The sequence below is a fragment of the Emydura macquarii genome, unplaced genomic scaffold (assembly GCF_026122565.2).
Source record: "Emydura macquarii macquarii isolate MOO-44397 ecotype Brisbane River unplaced genomic scaffold, CSIRO-AGI_Emac_v2 contig_295, whole genome shotgun sequence".
Classification (NCBI taxonomy): domain Eukaryota; kingdom Metazoa; phylum Chordata; order Testudines; family Chelidae; genus Emydura; species Emydura macquarii.
In genome coordinates this window covers 9,440,679-9,462,525 of record NW_027130432.1, presented here as the reverse complement: position 1 = coordinate 9,462,525, position 21,847 = coordinate 9,440,679, and the positions used below count along the sequence as shown (strand labels likewise).

Below are 21,847 nucleotides of genomic sequence, written 5' to 3'. Positions count from 1 at the left end.
AGCATGTCCAGTGGCTCTGCTTCTTCCCTACTGTGTGTTTAGTTTAGGGCCTGATCCAAACCCAAATGAAGACAACAGAGAGACTCCCATAAACTTCAATAGGCTTTGGATCAGACCCTGTAGAGGGTACCATTCACAAAACTACATTTACACTATACTCTGTAAATAAAGCTGGACAATCAAAAATATGACTGTTTTCTCCTTAAGGTTCCCATCCTGCTAGGTGCTGAGCATGCTCCAGTTCCATTCACTTAGGATGAATGCTGCCCAGCACCTAGCGGGATCAGGCCCTTTACTGCACTGCCCGCACTCCATATCCACTTCCTCTGTGCATACTCTACTGTAACCAAAAAGGTAATTATTTTTCTTTTCTTCTCTTTAGAGATGGGCCTGAGCCAGAGCATTCAGATTCAAACTTTGCCGAAGCTGAGCGGGTTTTGTATTTGGGTTTTGGTTCAGCCCACTGTAGAGACAAGGGTTGTTTGCAAAGTCTGGATCCAGAGCTGAACATCCCTGTGTTTTGGGAATATTTGGCTCCAGTGTGGTGTTTCTGATGCATCTCTATTTTATTGTTTTCTCTTCATACTGGTGGTGGTGGCTGTCACAAAGTGTCCACCCAACTCCTCTAACCTTTTCTATAACCTCTTCTTGCCTACTGCAGCAATTAACTGGCCAGCCCATGAAGAAAACCTAGATGACTGCAGTCACTAAGGAGTTACAGTTTGCACACACAACTAGGGGAAATTTTGAATGTGTGTAAGCAGCCAATACAAGAGGAGATAAACAATGCAGCTGACTCATACCCAGCAAGGCTTAGACTGTGATTGCATCACTGTTCCAGGCAGATCGCAGCTCTTTACAGCAGTAACACTAGCTCACTCCCGCAGTCTCTATGTCCACACTTCTGGAGGTACGTCTCAATATTCCTTCTATGATTCTTTCCCCCTCCCCCCCCCCACTTCTTTTATTTGTACACTGAAACATTAAATTATCCCAGCTAAACTGCCCTCATATGGATGGAGACACTTTCACTATGCATTAAGCGTAAAGGTTGTTTTTAAAGTATCTGCTCTTGTGAGGCAGGATTTTCCAATGTGTTCCACTGAAACATTTAAGGCCTCTCACAAATTTCTGTAGTCTTCCTCTCTCAAACTACCAGCCCTGACAAGCCATGGTTAGAAACCACATTGTAATGTGGGCTGTGACATGATACTGGATTTTAAATCTCTATATTCAGAAGAGCAGAACAGTTGGAAGTGCAGCACTGAGAGCTTTTTTTCCCAATCAAGGATTGTTTGCATTCTATTTAGGGATTGATTCTGCTACTCTTGCTGACATTAAATAGTACCTTAATCTGTGATTAGTCCCACGGATTGTTTCTGAAATAAGGTAGCAAAACTGGGGCTTCCGATTTTTAGGGTCAGATCCTCATTTAATGTAAATAGGCTATTTAAGATGAGTAGAGGATCTGGCTCAAAGCTCTAGATGTATTGGGGAAAATCCTGCTTCCAACTGTAGTTAATCTTCAGTTGAAACAGAAAGTGGTTTAGAACAGAGATGGGTGGAAACAGATGTCATTTTGGTTTTTCAAAACCTCTATGGTCAGGATTAGATTTTGCAAAACAATAATATGGGGTGACTCAGATCCGGTATTCAATTTTATTTGTGCCACCAAAGCTAGGGGAGTTTCACTAATTGATTCCAGTTTTACCTACATCTCTTTTTTTTAAATAAAAATAAGCAAAACCGACAGTGATTTGGAGCTAAGACTCATTATTAGACTCTTTCCCAACCCAACATTTAGAGATTTGAGTAAATGGTTCTGGTTTTACTCATCTTTAGAGAGAATTTTGGTTTTGCAAACCTGTTGATTGTCTATTTTTCTCCACAGAAACTAAAACTAAATTTAGGGTGGTTTGGATCCAGGTTCCACTTTGTCCAATCCTCATAATATTTGAGGGATAAATGGCTCTTTTTTTTTTTTTTGCCTGTCTCTGGTTTGGAAGAGCTTTGTGTAATTTTGCGTGTAAAATGACTGGCTCATGCCATGTTGGATGTGTCCTTTACAAAGTACACTGCTTGAAACAGATGTATATGAAAAATTAGATAATGTGCTTAACCTGTTCATTTTGAGCATCAGAGAAATCTCATGTGTCTGAAAGCTTTCCTGCCACATAGTTGTTGCCATTCAACTCAGCAATGTCTTTCTTAGCAGCATAGGGAGGATTAGTCATAACCCTGACTGTCTCTGAACTGAGCCAACAAAGTCATTCTGAGAGGTCCTAATGTAGCCCCTGAATGAGTGCCTTGTCTGAATAGTTCCAGAGGGGTAGCCATCTTAGTCTGTATACAGCAAAAACAACGAGAGTCCTGTAGCACTTTAAAGACTAACAACTTAATGCCTGCAGAAATTAAATTTGTTAGTCTTTAAAGTGCTACAGGACTCTTGTTGTTTTTGCTTGTCTGAATAGTTCCTGCAGGAACGACAGTAAGTGCCTTCAGGTTCAATCTAGAATATTGTTTAAAATAAAAAGCAAAGGGTCTAACCCATCTTGTTGCATCAAACTTAAATTAGACTCTGTGGGAGTATTATTGGTCAACCAAGATACATTTTAGTCTGATTATTATTTGAATTATGGTAGCACTTAGAGGCATTAATTGAGTTTGGGATTCCATGGTGCTCTAGGTGATATAAATACACATTGTAACAACTAGACCCTATCTGAAGACATTGCAATCTAATTAGGCAAGATAGACAAAGGTTAAAAGAAAGGTTTGTTGTTATCCCCATTTTGCAGATGGTCAGCCGAGTCACTGAGAGTTTATGATTTGCTCAAGATGACAAAGGCTTTCCATGGCAGAGCTAGGAACTGGATTTGGACCTCCTGCTGCCTAATCTAATGGTTTAACCACAAGACCACACTTCAGCTGAGGCCCCAAGTTAGAAAGAGTTCTCAATCTACACCCCTTACTCACTACTTAAATCTGCAGTTTAGAGCAGCATTAATTTCTGCATGGCTTTCTGAGGGGAGCATTCCGTTTTGAGCTCTTATGACCCACTGATTTCCAAATATGCAGTATTCCTATAGATGGACTTCTGAAAAAGAATGGCATAGACCCTTTTCTTCCCTTGCCTGAGCTCTGTCTGCTGTTGTTGCCTTCTTTCAGCAATAAGTATAGGAAAGCTTTAAGCTCTCTCTATTTTTAAAACATCCTCACATGTTATTAATAACACCTTACTCATACATTAACATAATGCACCTGTGTGTGGGAGGGGTTATTATCTTTACTCAATGTGTATTAAGTCATATAACACTGACACACCTCAAACATGCATGCAGATGACCTTAGGGATATACTATATATAAACTATGGGCCAAATTCTCTGCTGCTGTAAATAGGCACAGCTCCGCAGCTTTAGTAGAGTTTTGCCAGTTTATGGCCAGTTTTGCCATATAGCATCCTAGTAAATAATGGAACATCTGTAAAGGGCATGGTTCTGGAGGTAGATTGGAATGGGTTATTACATTATTACAATTTTTCATGGGCTATAATGGAAATTATCTTTCCGCCCAGCATGGAACTGTAAGAATTTTGATCTGTTACTTCCCCAAATTCTAACATTGTCCTTGGAAATCAAGCATTGTATTATGTTAATATAAATAGTGCCCCCATATTTCCAGGTGATTATAATAAGAACAAGCCATAATATTGAGCACTTAGCATCTCATACTTACAAATGGTAAGTAAACCTCAGGACATCCCTATGTGGTAGGTAAAATTTCTCCTATCTTTAAAGGACAATTTGGCCCAGAGCATGGTAATAGGAAGCCTTGTGAATGAGGGTGAAGAGTAGTTTGAGGAACAAAGATTGGTGTAACTTCACTGTCCCTTGGCAATGGTAAAAAAGCAAATCTAAGCATGTGTTTTTCTTCTGTTCTCTCCCCCACTAAACGGCAGGAAATGGCCAACTTGGTGCCCATAATAGCCCAGGAAGAGCTAAGTAGCTTTATATTGATCAAGACAGGCTCTCGCTTCGCCCTCAAAGGCTTTCATGTGCCTCAGAACATTGACATCTCACTGAAGCTGCTGACCAGCCAGAATACAACAGAGAGGTGAGTGTCACATTTGATTTACCATATATACAGCTCAGCAGGACAGTAGTGCAAAGAGGGTATCAACATGGAGTGTAGCATTTCTGACCCCAGTGCATCTTTCCATTTCAGTGATTCCCAACTAATTAACAGAGACAAAATGGAAGAAATACATTGAATTGCACTAGATGAGAAATTTGACATATGTAATGACAATGGGGCTTGATCTTGCAGTTATTATTATTTCTGTTGTGGTAGCATCAAAAGACTTCAATCCAGGTTCAGTGCCCCACTGTATTTTTGCACTACACAAACAAACATAGAGAGCTCACAATCTACGTTTTAGACAAAACATGCCAGGTGAATAAAGTGGACACATAAGAGAGGCAAGGGGGAATGGATAATTGCAGTAGAGGTAGGATTATGTGCATATATTAGTCATAACAGTGAACTCTGTCACATACGGATGTCAGCTTAACACCCACAAACCTCCAATTTATTTCATTGGGAGTTGTAGGGATTTTGAGGTCAGGCCCATACTATTTTTTTTTAACGGTGTGGGACCAAATCAGTCTGGTGCATGCACTCATTAAGCAATCAGTTTCTTGAAAGGGGATCCACAAGTGGAAGTCTAGACCCTTAGCTCGTTTTCATAGGAGGTACGCTTAAACTGAAAAATTCAGATTTAGATTCAGATTTCAAATATTTTAAAGTAGGATATGGAGAGGTTGGATTTTCCAAAACAGAAGCAAGAACAATTTATCTAGTCCAAGTCAGATTTCAAATACCACTAAAATTCTAAGTGTGCTTGCATCCAAGGTTTCCACGTTAGCCCATTTCTGGTCTTTGGATTTGCTTGAGTCTAAACTGTTTCATTTAGGGCATCCAAATTAGAATCTTGAAACAAGAACTAGTTTGTCTTTAGTGAGGGCCTCTATAGGGCTCAGGGGCCTGATCAGGATCCCACTGGTGTCAATGGAAAGACTTCCATAGAGATTGGATCAGGCCAAAAATGAATTAAGTTTGAGTGTTCTGCATTTTTATTTTTTAAAATCAATAGAAGTACAATAACTTTGTAATCTAAAACAAGAAATATATTTATTTGGTATTGAAAAAAAAAAAAAAAAGAAGCTTTTTCTCCTTCCCGTGTGTGCCCCTCCCCCACCCCCTCACCCCCACCTAATTGTTTGATTTTTTTTTTTTTAAATAAAGCTAAATTAGACAACAAAAGCTAATAATTTAATTTTCTCCTTTCTGGATTTAAAGTGTTGTTCTAGTTAAAAAAATCATTATGGAAAAATGGCACCTTCTTACTCATATCTGCACTTTAATTGTCAAATCTGTTTCGTTTTGTTTTTACTACTATTAGCACTGTAGAGTGAATCCAGCAATGAGAATAAGATGGATTCTGTCCTGCCCATCATTTGAACAGTTAGCCAGGTTGCAATGGTAGAAATACATATTGTTAATAATGGTGTTAAGAGTTAGAATCAAGCAACAATTTGTATATAAATTTTGGGGCCACAATATATTTATAAACACGGGCATTAACATACTGAATAGCCTAATGTTTGCAATGAAAAGGCTGTTTTCCTTTTTAAAGAAATAGTGTGTGTTCAGTTGTATGTGTGAAAAGTGCTTGTACAGCTGCACATCTAACTTGAGTGTGGTATTACTGCCATTGCCCATGCAATAAGTGGCTATATCCATTAACAAATATACTTGATTTGGAAATCAATAACCCTAAATATGGAATCCACAATCTAATTTTTAGTCACTTCTTCCTATAACTGCATTTGTATATACTTCTCTGAATTGTATATCACATGCACACCAGAGAGAAGTCCAACAAAAAGCAAAAATACAAGAGGTAACTGTTACTATGGTAGGAATATGCTACTGCTTTTTGTCCCTGTCTTACATTTCCACCATGTATTTCACAGTATTGTGCTCCAAGAGAAGGGCAGTTAGCAGCAGCCTCTGTGGCACTGATAAGTAGTGTTGGGCTATACAATAATGGGTGAGAAATTTGATCCATATCTACTTAAAATAGTTTTTAGAGAATTTTTTGAAAATAATCTCCCTTCTCTGTTAGCATTGCTGGGGGAATGGGAACAGAAACTGGTTTGGAAAACAGATGCTAGTTTGAGGAGTTGCGGGATAGTTCCCAATCTCTTACATCAGTACATGGGACAGATCGAGGAATGGGCATCAGTTCAGGGATTAGAGACTCTTCTGCATGCTGTTGAGGCTGATTAGGGATCAGGAGCCACTGCATATAGTTGGAAAGCATATACTGTAGGGTCCAAGCTGCTAGCATTACCAATAGCGTCATCAGGCCAAATCCTGATGTCTTTACTCAGTTTTTACTTAGGCATATTCCCACTGAAGTTAATGAGGCTGTCACTGAGTTCAACGGAAGTTTGTTGGAGCATGAGGAATCTAAGTTAAGATCTTAAGATTTGGTAGAGAATACCTGCTGCAAGAAAGATATCCTACAGCCTAAAAATGTTCATAGAATAGAATATCCAATCTGTTATATATATGGTGTGCAATGTTTGGGACTGAATTAAGTTTCCAAATGTTGGAACAGTTGGGATCAGAATACAGACTATGCAGCTGGACCCTCTTCTTAAATATACAGCTTTGTTTTTCAGCAGGGAGCACTAACTGGTTAGTCCTTAAAATAATGACAGGGGTTGAAATCCTGGCCCCACTGAAGTCAATGTGAATTTTATCATTGATTTCTATGGACCTAAGATTTTACCCACAGAATCAGCCATTCAGAAAATATTGCAGATGGGATCATATTTTTAAAGTTAAATGCAAGTTGAGGGGGAGTGATCCTGTAGCAGGGACCAGTTCATTTATCTTCCTTGAAACTGCACATTCTGATCTGATCCACAGATCAGTGCTATCATTCTACAACTGAACAAAGAAGTTATTGTCTGAAGCTCTCAAATAAAGTCTTAATCTTCTACGGATTAGCAAAATATGGTTTTCTTATACTTCTTAAAATACATCCCACTGGAATTTAAGATTAAATCCAACCTCAGTAGAAGTGAATACAGCTCCAGTAAGTCCCTAAAATGAAACCTACCACTTACACAAGGTCTGAATTTGGCCTCATGGCTTTACCTTTACTCTTTGATGTGGTTTGATCCCATTCACAGAGGCAAGCCAGTCTATGACTGAAGCTGGTAGTATTTTCAGAGTTGAGAGGACCGCACTGATGGTGTAAGGAAAGTATACTTTTAGGGGAATGGCAGGAAAAAAAAATCCATTTAGAGAGGTCATTTTTTAAGTTAAACTAACTTAAAGTAGTGTAAACTAACTATACCAAACATTCTTCCTGCCTTTCCATTTTAGATCCTGATAAATATATTTTGATACAATGGAACTAGCTTGCTTTCTTACTATTTTTAAATCAACAGTCACCTTGTACGTTACACTGTTTTAAGGTGAAAGATGTTTGGTATTAAATGCCAGATAATGGTAATGGTGGGAAACCCTACCAAGTCATCCTCCTTTCCAAAATCACACAGTATGACTGTTACTCTGCACCTCTGTCTGAAATGCTGCCTCTTTAACCCTTGTTATTTGTTTGCAGTGAGTTGAAGGTGCTACTCCAAGATGTAGCAAACACCCGACGCATTCAGTCTGAACAGCTCCTGCCTTCTCTTGGGATCTACCAATCTCCGGGACTTCTGGGGGTTGTGACTGAATGGATGTGCAATGGATCCCTCCACTCACTCATCCATGAGGTAAGGAAAGTAAGGATCTTTTACAGGGGCTCCTTTATGGGACTGTTTAGAAGCTAGGACACTAATAAAATAAGCAAACTGTGTCTCAATTATGGGCATTAATTTTGCAATAGCCCCGCTAATACTTTTCATCTATAGTTCTCAAAAGATAGTGTGAATAATGACTGCTTTATTATATATTGTGGAAGATTACAACGAAATGAATGTTATTTTTTAGCACCACCTGTACTCAGAATTGCCTTTTCCCCTACTCATGCGGATCCTGTCAGATGTGGCTGATGGATTATATCATCTCCATAGACAAGACCCTCCTCTCCTCCACTGCAGCCTGAAACCCTCCAATGTCCTTTTGGATACACAATACAGAGCTAAGGTGAGGCCTTTTACGCTTAGCTTTTTGTTTTCATTATTTTCTTGACATGAAACCAGAACAATTACTCTGAAGGTATGTTCTATTATAGGATTATTTATCGGACATCTATCCTAACATAAAATACCAGATCAACCTTTGATACCAATAATACGACATTGTTGCTACAAATCACCATTCACTCTTCCCTACAGATAACAGATTATGGCCTAACCAACTGGAGGAAGCAGCAGTTGAGATCAGTCCTGCAGAACTGCAATAGAAGCTGCTGGGATTTGGTATACTTCTCTCCTGAAATACTTGAAGGAGGTGTACCCTCACAAGAAGGAGATATTTACAGGTGAGTAGGGGTTTTAAGGGAAGGTCATAGCTAAAGGAAACCTAGTTCTTGAGAGCAATTCACAAGAAATTATTCTTTCAAGAAAATACTGTAAATTATACTACAGTCAAACCTACAAATCACAGTGTTCCATTCAAAGAACAGATGTTACACACACCAGATCTGTGTAACATTTCAGACTAGGAATACTGCAGCATTTAGATAAATTTGAAATTCCTAATGTTTGAAGAAAATTATCTCAATACAATTTGATATATTAAGAATTAGGGCTTATTGCCATGTTCCTAGATTAAGCAATTGCCAAACTTCAACTTCAAAACATAAATTTACAGTAAAAAAAAGTAGCAAACTACCATGGAATATATGCTATAAAGTATATTCTCATCTTGATACTTAGATTTACTTGCATAAATTAAAAGGATTTCTATGCACACAAGGAAAGAGTGACAAATCCTTGTAGTTTTTAACCAAACCTACGTTTTGTTGTTTTTAAAGTACCATTTCAGATCCAAGTCCAAACTTTCAACTGTTGTTGCTTACCTGATTCTGTTTTCAGGTATCTGCACAAACTTAATCTGCCTACAGAAATAGGCATGTGTTAGACATCAAATAATCAAGCAGCCAGAGTTAAGTTTCCAAATTCTTTGAGTTTGAATAATATAACGTTTTATAAGTATGTGAACATTCTTTTTATTAATATTGGCATCTGTGTCTAAATGTCTAATGTGGGTGCCAAAATTGCAGGTGCAATTATTTGCATACACAAGTGCAATACACTTAGAAACCTAACATTGACATGTCAGGTGGTTTGACTTTTAACTGGCTGCTGTTGGTGGTGTAAACAATTGTGCCATTATTTAATTTTTAGGCACAATTATTGGATGCCTGATTGAGACCCAGTAAAAAAATAAGAATATGATTTTTATCTTGATGTCACTTTAAGGCCCTGTGGACTCTCTTCTGAAAGAACTCACTATGCCTAATCAATCATTAACTTTTAATTGAAGTGATTTACATAAAGAATGCATGTTATTTACTCCACCCTCTTGTCTGCTACATATCCAAAGGGCACATACATCTTGAAAATGGTACCTACATGATACTCTGGAACAATGAGAACCCAAAAATAGCAACTATAGGACTCCATGCACCTACATCATCATGGCTTACACCACAGAGTCTATGACAACCTTTATACTAATATTACAAATTTCTAATGCTAGAGCTTTTAGTTTTGTGAGGTAGTCAACAACTTAATCTCCTTTTCTATGGTCATCAAAACTGGGATTAAGAATGAGTCATGTTATATAGATATTTAATAATACCTATGAATGATGTGAATGTTCCTCTGTTGTCCATGAAGAACTCATGAGGCTCAAACAAGAAAGGCGTGAAAGGCTCACTTTCAGATGGCATAATTAATCTTCCAAGGTGTCACACCTTTTTAATTCTAGATGTTTGGAAGTAATTAGAAGTTACAAATAGAAGAAAAATGATCTAGGGTCGCATGCAAATTTCACTGATCAAACAAAGATTCATTGGGCTTTGGATCAAACTTTGAGCTAGTTCAGCTAGTTCATTCCCCTGTCTGTACGGCCAACACTACCTACCATTTTATAATTACTGCCAAAAAAAAAGAGGAAGTGAAAGGCTTTGAAGCCCACAAAAAGAAATTAGGTTAGGTATTTTAGAAAATAATCTACAGAAATTTAACAGCAAAGCTTTCCCCTGAAACAGAATTCTAGCTGTTATCCCCTTTGAGTGTTTTATAAGAACAGCTCAATTGGAAACTGAAGCATAATAGCATGCAAAAGTGGAAATCCTGCCAATAAGGAAGGACATTGTGTAACATGGAAAATACCCTTCCCTTGAACTAATGAACTCAATCTTTCAGTAAATAATCATAACACCACCAGAGATTCCAAATTAACACTTTCATTATTGCTTGCCTCTAGTTTTGGAATGATATGTTGGGAAAGTTTAAGCAGACAGAAACCTTTTGAAGGTAGGTATTTCTTTCTTTATTGATAGTTAATTATCTTTTTCTGAATTTATCCTCCTCTAAGTAACATTGATAGCAACAGACCTGTCTTTTCAGATCTCGCTTTATCTCAAATCTCAAATGTTATGATGTTTGGAAGGATTAATTTTTTATCAGTAAATGTCAGTAAATATTGAAGTCATCATACACACACAAACCAATACACATATTTCCACTGATAGTTGAAATTTACAGAGAGGGCAAAGTAAGAAAAATGCTGCTTGATAACTTATTAGAGTTTGATTTAAGAATATTTACTTTGTATATTTTGACGTGATGTTGGCAATTTGTGTTTGAATGGTTATATAGCTTTAACTCTTAATCTCAACATCTATTGTCATGAAATAATTGTCTGGCACCCCCATAATTTTGTGCAACTGTAAAAATTCAATAAAAATTGGAAAAAGTTTAAAAATAAACAGTATCTGTCAAAATTATAAAAAAATAAAAATTAAATTCTGCCAACTGTGCATCCCAATAACTCACAGTTCCATAGCTCTACATCTCCTGTAAGGAGGACTAGCCCCAAATGAAGATTCTTATTGTAAAAGAAACAGATACTCTTTTCGGGTAGTTTTAATGGCATAGTTTTTACTACGTACTGGCTAAGCCTGTAGCACCCTACTAAATTGTTATTTGACCTTTCTGTTTATCTTAATGCAAAGCAACACCTCTTTGACTTGTGACACCAGCATATGAACATCACAATTCAGTATACTGACATTAGGCAACATCTTAGAGCTAGTCTATACTAGAAGCGCTCCATTGGTGCAGCTGCACTAATGCATCTGCACCACTGTAGCCCACCTGGTAAAGACGCTGTAAGCCAACTGGAGAAAGCTCTCCCATCGGCATCATGAATCTACCTCCACAAGAAGTGGTAGCTATGTCGGTGAGAGAAGCTCTTCCCTGACATAGCGCTGTCCACACTGGCGCTTAGATCATTGTAACTTATGTTGGCTTATTCACACCCTTGAGCAATGTAAGTTATACCAAAGTAAGTGGTAGTGCAGATGTGGCTTTAGGGTATGTCTGCACTGGATCTGAAAGGTATCATTTCCAGTTTGGGTGTCATACCTGAGCTAGCTTTGATCCAACTAGCATGCTAAAAATATAAGTGTAGCCATGGCAGCATGAGCAGCCAGAAGAGCTAAAGTACTATCCCAATCAATCAGAGCTAGTGCAGGTATGTCTACTTGAGCTGGAAATTACATCTTTCAGTTCCAGGGTAGACGTGAAGGGAAAAATGTTCTAAAATTGGCATGCAAAATTGCATTCAGAACAGGGTGCTTAGGCTGCAATCACAGTAACTGTAAATGAATGTGTAAATCAGGTATTTGTGCATGCAGGTTACCACTTATGCATGCATACCCAGTTGTGACTTATTGCTTAAACAACCCTTCTAACCAGAAATAAATGGACTGCTGCCAGTAGGTATAAATGACCATTGTCTCAGTTGGTTAGCTTTACTTAAGAGAATGTTGCTGGGTTTTTATTTTTTGTTTTTTAAAGAGTTGTCTTAGTTTTCAAATACATAAAATAACCTGCACTAAATATCTTAAGAAGTTCTGAGGGTTTTAATATTTTAATAACATTTTCTCACTCATTGGCAGGCAAAAAAACCCTGCTGGAAGTTGTGACAGGAATCTGTAGTGGCCTGCGGCCTGAGACTAATGCAGGGTATATTCAGAGCAATTTGCCCCAGAGAAACAGGCTGTTACAACTCATCATACTGTGCTGGCACCAAGACCCAGATTACAGGCCACAAATTGCAGGTAACATTCAGTATTTGCTCTCTCTTTATTGCTATCACAAACAGTTTGAGTGTCCTAATTAATACAGAGTTGTAGTAAACCTGAAGAAGAGCTCTGTGTGAGCTCGAAAGCTTGTCTCATCAACAGAAGTTGGTCCAATAAAAGATATTGCCTCACTCACCTTGTCTCTCTAATGTCCTAGTTAAGACACTTCTGTAGCTCTCTATAGTAATGATGGCACAACACAATGTTGCAATCCCAGTGTGAAATGAAACAGTTGGGGCACTGTCACCAGAATACTGTAATTCTTTGATTTTTTTTATATAAGGATACCTTGCCCTTTTGTAAGGTGGTTAGTCATTTCCAGATTTTTTGTTTAAATATAGTATTGTAAATTTAGCATAGATAGGGGCTGGGAGATGACTGGAGATTATTAGCCAAATGCAGTATTTGAAGAAAGGCTGATTTACCTTTAACAGTCCCATCTCAAATTAATCACCATTCCCACTGGAGCAAATCCCACTGTTGGTAAGTCAGTGGAGCTATATTATACCATCTGAGAATCTGACCCGCTGTTTCTAAAAAGTGCTCTGAAACATTAATAGTAAACTATGGCCCAGATTTTCAGACCTGTGCACACAAGTGTCCAACTGGCCATCTGCACATGCTTTTACTACAATTGCTTTGTGAGTCATGAATAAATTAGGTTTACAAATATGCATGCTTTTGTGTGCACATTTCTGAAAATCTGATCCTAATTTGCTTATATTAGATCAAAAAACAAAAATATATGAGGCAAAGTTACTTAGAGTTAACCTAAAAGATCTTAATATGATTGCAACAGAATAATAAAATCAGTGGAAGTACATTGGTGCATAGATATTTGCATACTTGGATATGCACACACCCTATATTTAAAATGCATTGTTCTTCCCACAGAATGTGCAGAACTCTTAAAGGGAATTTTGAGCACTTTTAGCAAGGAGAAGATTTCTAGTGCAATCTACAGTCTGATTGATGCAAAGGTTAGTACAAAATTCAGATTTGGTCCCATACAATTGCATTGCCTGCTTTCTGTGATTACCATCTTTGAAATCAAATAGCACTTTGTCTCTTTTTTATTGCTTCAAGGGCTAAAAGTTAAAATGTCAAGATCAGTCCCTAAAAAGTGGGTAGAATTAAAAATACATTTTACTCCTGTCGGTCCAAGATTTAAACCCAGCCTCAAAAGTTTAGTTCAGGATTCATAAGTGAGACCATCCAAACTGTATTACTGATCAGCATGCACGAGTCACAGACAGTTGGAGGGTGCCATCACACTGTTCTTTCAGCAGTATCAAACAGAAAGATGACGCTAGGTTAACCACTTGTGTTAGTGGACTAGCCTTTCATCTATGGAGTCTCCAAATTAGTTTCTGCCTGAGGTTACATGTAAAGTGCTGCTTCACCCCAGTCCTCAATCCCAGAATCAATCAGGCACACAGCTGTGATTTAGTATTAATCTGTTATCTCAGGTCCAGATCTGGGACCACAGAGCCATGTCTGATGTCAGAATTGAGATCAGTCATCAGTGCAACATGGAGGGAAGCTAACACAGGACCCTGATGCATCAGGCATTTTTCATGGGTACTAATCTCTACAATTTGTGAAGTGAATATGAGAAAAGTTACCTGGTTTTACCTCAGTTGTGCTGGATTCTGAATCCCTGAGAATAGTCTCATGTCCCAGATTTTAGGAGATTTTTTTTATAGGTCTTCAGAACTTGAGGTTGTAGAGACTGCATTACAATTTGAGAAATGGAAGGTGTGATTTGCTGACGACCAGATGTAGAAGTAACCCATAAAAAGAGAAGGAGCTCCTAAGCACTGGGCTTTCTGGTGGCATGACATTTTTAGTCTCGTTTGGACAGGAATTTATTTTTTAATTTGCTAAATTAACAAGCACCGCTCAATCATATCTAAGTAAGAACATGGTCTCTTAGGTCTCAAATGTCTTTCACATGCAGTTTCATAGAGGCATGGCCAATACTGTTAAGAGAGTTGATCAAATTCAGAGGCTTGCTCTGCCACCTGGATTGGCTGTGACAAGCTTATTATTCAAACAAACAAACAGGGCACACATCCAAAACCACTTTGAAGATTCCACTGAAAATATTTGGGAAGGGAGAAGTGTATTCAGATGTACTGAAATGTAAAGAGGACTTGAATTAACTTCTTGCAGATGAACTAAACTGGGAAAAATGAGAGCACAAAAGCCACAAATAGTGACAGGTATCAAGATTTTTGTCTCCAGTAGATACACGTGCTACAGGATGTCCTTGCAAGGCCTGGCATGTTAGAGGAGACAGTGTGTTGCAGCCATTCTGCTACTGCCATACAGGTATCAATCTATGGCATCCTTAAAAATATTCTGCAAACTGCACCAGGCTCTGAAATTGGGTTTTATTATATGAAAAAACGCAGAAATGGTATTAATGACAGATGTTGGGTCAAAATCTACAGTCTTACACCTGTGTAAATCTAGAGTAGCTCCATGGTGTTCTTTGCTCCGTCCAGATACTGGATAGAGGTTCTCCCTTTCTCCCATGACACCCATTAATTGAACAATTGGATGTTGTGTGTATTTTACTAAGTTAGTGTATTTGTTTGTTTCAGGAGAGAGCAGTAAATGCTTGCAAAGGCTCAGATCCACACATGCTTCAGACACATGTGCACAATCTAGAGGTGAGCAAACTGTGCCATCTTACATATGCCCTTGGGGAGGAACATTTTTCAAGAATATCTAAGTCCCATTTTCAAAAGTGACTTAGGCTCCTAAGGGAGGCTGTCTAGTAAGAGAGGTATTTTCTATGAAGAAGATAAAATGGATAAGAAATTACTTCTGATCCCTTTCAGGTCATTGGTGCACAGAGAAACAGCAACAGGCTTATCAACAAGAGAATCTCTCTAACAGCACAGAGCTTGCCAACTGTTCTTGACAGCCCTGAAGGAAAAGAGAAGGCTAATCAGATGTCACTTGCAGATATCACAGTCCAAAACACAACACAAAAAAGAGGTATGCAGGACTGAGACCACCTTCAGATGTTTTCACCTCCAAGTACTATAAAAATGTTAAACAATTATTTGTTGGCTCAATATCCATAAAAACATGCCAGATGTCTCCCTCTTTGGACTGTAACAGTATACTTTCCTGATATAACCCAGAACAACAGAGTTTGCTGCAGTGGAAGAGTCTGCCTTGAAAATTGCAGTGTTGCAAGACCTTTGCAACCATTCCTCCACTGGGAGAATTCACAGCTAGCCAGTGTATTCCCAAAAGTGAGTGGACATTCACTGGGATTAGTGGTGTAAATCAGGCAACCATAGGATTTGCTGATTTAGTGTAGGACCTGAACACCCTCCACCAGTCAGATTCCTGTGGAGCTCTGACCACAACTTAAAGCTGCCCTTCTCTGGCATTCCAGATACTGCCTGTTCTTCTCCACAGGACAAATCCATTCTGGGTCTAGTGGACCCCGCTGGAATGGAGAGGTGCAATTTCTCTTGCCTTGTGTCACCATGAGTGAATCCAGCCCTCTACCTAGGTATGGCCCTCAGTCACCACGGTACTTTTCTCAAATTTCTAATACCTGCTGCCAAATGTCTCCACATTAGAAAATAATTGCTTTGGAAGAGTCCCATCTCTTCAGAAGTCCATGAATGATTTATGTTAGCCATCCCTGGCTAATCTTATCCTTCTGTCTTTCCACTATGGGCTTGTCTAGGCAAATGTTTGACAAAGTATTTAAATCCATCTGTAAATCTGGACTGGAGATGTTACCTTGAACATTTCTTCTTTGTCCCTTGATGGTTTTGTTTAGAAGATCTGAGCTGTAGAATAATCTATTATCTATCTTTGGTGACATCTAAATACATGGGATTTATGAAACAGGTTTCTTAATACTTAGTACTGAAATAGATTAGTGACTGTTCCTTTTGGGCAAGACTGGATTCTCCTCAACTTTAGCCGCAAATTTACAGTAGTCTGCAACTACAAGCAACAAGTTAAAAGGACACTGACAACTTAGATGTAGCCTAAAGTTTACATTTTTAAAGCCTTTTAGAAAAATCTATCACCCATAGAAGAGTTTCTAGAATTAAAACTCAGTTGAAACATTTGAGCTAGACATAACTATAATGTAATTAATTTATTTGTATTACAGCAGTACCTAGGATGCCCCATCATTGCTCCATTGTGCTAGATGCTGTACAAACATATAACAAAAAAAAGACTGTAGCTCTTTGGGGTAGGAACAAAATATGAGACTCAAACATGGCAACACCAAGAACCTGACTAAACAAAAGTGATTGACAGTATTCGAGATGAGATAAAAGTGTTTTTTCCACTTTCAATTATCAGTAATCCCTGTAAATTCTTTTTGCAATATATGATTTAAGTTTAGTGTCCCTTATACATTTCTAATTTTACAAATAAAGATTATTCTTTGGACCTATATAACAGTCCATTATGTGTACCATAACCGCGGTGGTATGCTGCATGAAAAGATGATACCTTACTCCTGGGAAATCATCATCCATACTCTTCCATAAAACAATGTTCTTAAAGTTTGAGAGACAGGGTATGTGTTTACTGACAAATGTCAAAACTTCATAAGAGGGAAGATCTAAGCGGCAAGTGTTCACAGGATATAATATTTACCGACGAGTTAGTCCTCTGAACTGTTTTAATTATAGATCCAAAACCATCGACTGATTAATCTCTATTATGTTCTGTTGTAGTCTAGTTTAAAAGTCTTATCTCATCCATCTTTATTTGTGCCCAGCTCATCCACACAGTAGAGAATCAGCTCTGCAGCATTCCTTTTCCACTCCTTGTACATCTGATCCATGTGCAAGCAGAAAAGAAGGTGGTCAATGTCAAAGGGACCCAAAGGCGTGGCAGCAGCAGCGACTACAATTATCATTGGCACCTGAGCACAGCCCCCATCATAGCGACCTTCAAAGCACACAGTGTGAACAAACATTAACAGGTGAGATTCAAAAGAAAAGGCTGATCCTTTTTTAAAGTCAACTTTGGTCCAAAAAAGCAGAATCTACTAGCAATATGGTATAGTAATATTTTACTTTGCCACACTTTATCCAATGTTTAAGATAAAAAGTACACTTTGGCCATATTCTTGTGTATTTACTGGTAATTAGTGTGATTCCTCTGAAGCTGGTACTTGCCATTGTAAGAGACAGAATACTGGACCAGATGGACTATGGATCTGCTCCAGTGTGGCAATTCCTGTGTTTCTAAAAGCTCAGACTTTGGCTCTCAAAGCCAGCTTTTGCTCAGAATAGGCCCATTGTTCAGAAGTGGATTTACACTGGAAAGGGGCCTAAGGAAAAACCTCACAAAATATAGCGAGTTTTTTGGTAAAGTAGGCCCACTGAGTTTATAACAATGGGGAGGAAATCCATTTTATGTAGTTTAACAATTTAGTAGTTTGTGACAATTTCTCACACCTCCACCAAGATAATTCTTGGGGATGCAAAAGGTCAGTTGGAAGAAAGCTTCCCCTCCACCTCATTTTTATATTTTCATTGGTCGAGACCCTAAAAAGTTTTTAACTTTGGCAAATTGAACCATGGTGATCTCCACCAAACTGGACATCCATCTGATCTGCTGAATGCTGGGGACACAATTTTTGGGCAAACCAACAAAAGACCGGTAAACAAAGATAATTCAACACATGGCCCTATTCATAACAGACTAGGAAGACGGAGGTATGGTCTCCTAAGTACTGGTGACCTTTTCTTATTTCCTTTCCCTTACTGGAAGGACAGCCTAAGGATTCTAATAATTTACACATACAATCTCAGAGTTAATGAAGAGAGGCTCCCTATAAGGCAAAAGCCACAGTTCTTGACCATTTTGCCAAAGATTTGAGTTTCTACACTGATCTGGTTTTAGTGTATGAACATGCTGAGATGCTCCAATCTCCCACCAAAGCAATGAGAGTAATGAACAGTACTATCCTTCAGGTCTGCCTATGCTGCCCTTTATTGGGCTTACTAATCCTCTTTTGGCATAGCTATATGGATGATAGATTACCAGGACAGACCTGAGAATACCCTCCCCTTAAGTCACCTCACTCAGTAAATGTTTAGAAGGAATTATTTTCTGTGGTATGGGTTTATGATCAGTGCTAGTTTTGAACAAAGACTGCAAGTAAATGAACTCTTCTTCATCAATTCCTGTTGCTCCGCTGAATTTACATTTCTGTTAGTTGCTTCATTCTTGCCATTAATGCTGCCACTAGCTAACAGTTTATGGGAAAAGATTAACAGTTTGGTGTATCTAATTTTGTTCCTTTTTATTGAAGGTCCTTGCTGCAAAGGAAACTGCTGCCAAATCCTAGCCTGTGGAAGACAGACTATCTTGAGCTGCATGACAGAAGGGCGCCTCAACCACATCCTTGATGTCCTTCGCTCCCAACGAGTGTTGTCTAAAATGGACTATGAAATGATCACCTCTTTCCCCACCCTGAGTGGTCGTGCTCGTGCTTTGCTGGACACTTGCCTCTGCCTTGGAGAGGGGGCAGCTCAGATTGTAGTGACTGTGCTCTCAACTAGCAAATGTAATCCTCTGGTACGAGACAGCCACAACACAGACAGCCCTGCTAAATTAAATAGATGACTGCAGTGACTTAAGTTATTTTTCACAGCTTATTTCATGGATCAGTGCACTGTTAACTGGGAATGACACAACTTCATGTTCATTTCTCATTACCCACTGACTAAAGTCTTTTCCTTTTCCTACTGCTCAGTGACTTTAGTCCTCTAAGAGTTAAAGAGACCCATTGCCTGAAGAAATAACAAAGCCTGGTAATACATATTCCGACTTGGACCTCTGAGATGGTAGGATTATGTCACATGTCGCCTCTTAGTTGCTGGTTTCTTAATGGAGGTAAATTGATTGTGACTTACTGGAGTTTACACTATGAGAGGAAGGCTGTTGCTAAGCTCTTCCAAGTCTAAAAGGCACTTAAGGATGGGGTGCTGCCTGAGAAAGAAGAAAGAAGCTGCTTTTGCCAACAGCTGAGAACAACCAAGCAAGCTGTTGCAGTGAAAGTGAAAATCATTAAGGAATAAGTTTTCAGGATCTTTTCAAATGAGCCCCTGAAATTTAACAACATGCAAATGGAATCATTTTTTTCGATTTTCTTTGGACAAATGCTCTGATGTCATCGTAAACTGGTACACTTACATTTTAGCAGGTGCAAATTCAAAGACAGTTTTGAAAAAAAGTGGCCCTAAACAGGTTAAAATTACCTGGATATAGCATGTTAATGTTGTTCAGTTTATGAATGTCATAGGTATACAATGCAAAATTAAACTGTGGGATTAGCGGTGCCAAACTGGCGATTTAGCAAGGACAATTCCATTGAACTGCAAATAAAGATATTAACATCAAAGATTATGTTAGTTAAAATGAAAATGAAGTCTGCAAGGTGCCTCCATTGGAAGGTGTGGTGGGATGCCTGCAAGATTCACAGCACTGGATTAGCCCAAGAATATTATCATGACAAGATGTATGGATATTTCAGATGCCAAGATACATTGTTTTGTTTCACTACGTTGCAATTGTTCTTTGTATTTCCTAGGTGCTCAGTTAATCCTATGGTTTGATGTGTTGGAATCTTAAATGCAGATATGGAGTTTTAAGGCATATTTATTCAAGGGATTATTTATTCCACATGATATTTGAGACCACTAGCCTTAGATGTTTTAAAATAAACATTTTAGAAAATTCACTTAAACTATCTTAAGACTGCTTTGTGACAATAAAAATGGCTAAAATTTAAAGTAGTATCAAGGTGTGTTAGAAATGTCATTTTTTACTTTATTAAGGGAGCCAGCTTTATAGCACTTATAAGTTTAATGTTTCATGCTACATTTTGAATGGGAGACTTCTGTTTCCCTAACAGCTTTTGGAACACCATAAGTAAGGCCCTATCACCAAATTCATGGTCCATTTTTGTAAATTTCACGGTCATAGCATTTTAAAAATCTTGAATTTCACGGTTTCAGATATTTAAAACTTAAATTTAATGGTGTTGTAACAAACCATGAATATATATTTTAAAATGACAAAATATAAACATGTAAAACCCTTAAGAATCAGTGTTTCTCTCATTTCTGATGGTCATGACCAAAAAGGGAGTCGCAAAGCTATTGTAGGGGGTTGCGGTATTGCCACCCTTGCTTTTGCGCTGCCTTCAGAGCTGGGCAACCAGAGAGCTATGACTGCTGGCCAGGCTCTCAGCTCTGAAGGCAGCACTGTGCAGAAGTAAGGATGGCATGGTATGGCGGCAACAGTATTTCCACCCTTCTGCATAGCTGCTGATGGTAGCACTGCCTTCAGAGCTTGGCACCCAGCCAGCAGCTGCTGCTCTCCGGCCACCTTGTTCTGAAGGATAGCTACCAGATTTCATGAGGGAGATCAGATTTCATGATCTGTGATGCATTTTTCATGGCTCTGAATTTGCTCGGGCCCTAAACATAGGGCTCCTTTCACTGGTGAAAAAAGGAAAGAGTCCCTACACTGTATTCCTTCCTTCTGTGGAAGACAAGCACAATTGTTAAGACTTAAATATCTGGTATCAGGAATCATTCCATTCAACTGTTGTATTGGAGATTTTAAACTTCTGCATAACATTGATGGGGCAATAGACAATCCTAGCTTATGATATATTTTTTAAATGAGTGCCTGATTTTAACACATAGCTTAGTCTTTGTCCTCTATCAGTCTCTGGAAGATTTTAGATTCCACAAAATTTTTTTTTTTTTTTTTAACTTCCATGCAGTTACAGAGAACCACAGCAACCCATACTAACACCATATTTTCTGCAAATTAAGCAAAATGAAATCCATTATGCACATATCTATTAATATAATAGATTTACTTCCTAGGTGGTCTTCCAAATGTTTAGCGTCCTGAGAAATAAAGCAGACCAAGTGGTTGAAATAAATAGTCAGAAAATAATACAGATTCACCTTTTTAAAAAAGCAAGCTAATGCATCTGCTGAAAATCGGAACTGTGGAGATTCAATGTGGGAGAAACCAGGTAAGCAATACTGACAGAGACCTATGTGTGGCGATAGTGGACAGCTAATTGCACATGAATTTGCAATGTCATATAGCAAGACAAAGGGCTAGTGCATTTGGAAGATGACTGTGATATTCCCTTCAATATGATTTTGGAGTGAACACAACTGGAATATTATATTATGCACTGGGCACCCTATTAACAGAAAGATGCGACATGCAGTCCAGAGAAGAGCTACTAACATTAAAGGGATTGATGTGAGGACTGAGGAGAGAGGGAAAATAGTTGACAGATATGGCTATTTCCTGCAATATCCTTGGAAGTCCTTATTGTATTAAGTTTATATATTATTGTAGGCCAAGATTGTATGTAACCTCTATATGGGGAAGG

At 38.4% G+C, this 21,847-nt stretch overlaps 1 protein-coding gene across 1 annotated transcript; it reads left to right on the top strand.

The window, feature by feature from the left end:
• The first annotated feature begins 772 nt into the window (after window positions 1-772).
• On the top strand, window positions 773-20,528 carry LOC137155464 (receptor-interacting serine/threonine-protein kinase 2-like). The gene is made up of 12 exons (XM_067551744.1): window positions 773-910; window positions 3,961-4,115; window positions 7,705-7,858; window positions 8,076-8,231; window positions 8,423-8,568; window positions 10,524-10,573; window positions 12,223-12,384; window positions 13,303-13,388; window positions 15,018-15,086; window positions 15,258-15,417; window positions 17,186-17,392; window positions 18,731-20,528. The coding sequence occupies exons 1-12, from the start codon at window positions 893-895 to the stop codon at window positions 19,042-19,044; spliced, it is 1,677 nt and encodes a 558-aa protein (XP_067407845.1). The 5' UTR covers window positions 773-892; the 3' UTR covers window positions 19,045-20,528.
• Window positions 20,529-21,847: the final 1,319 nt, after the last annotated feature.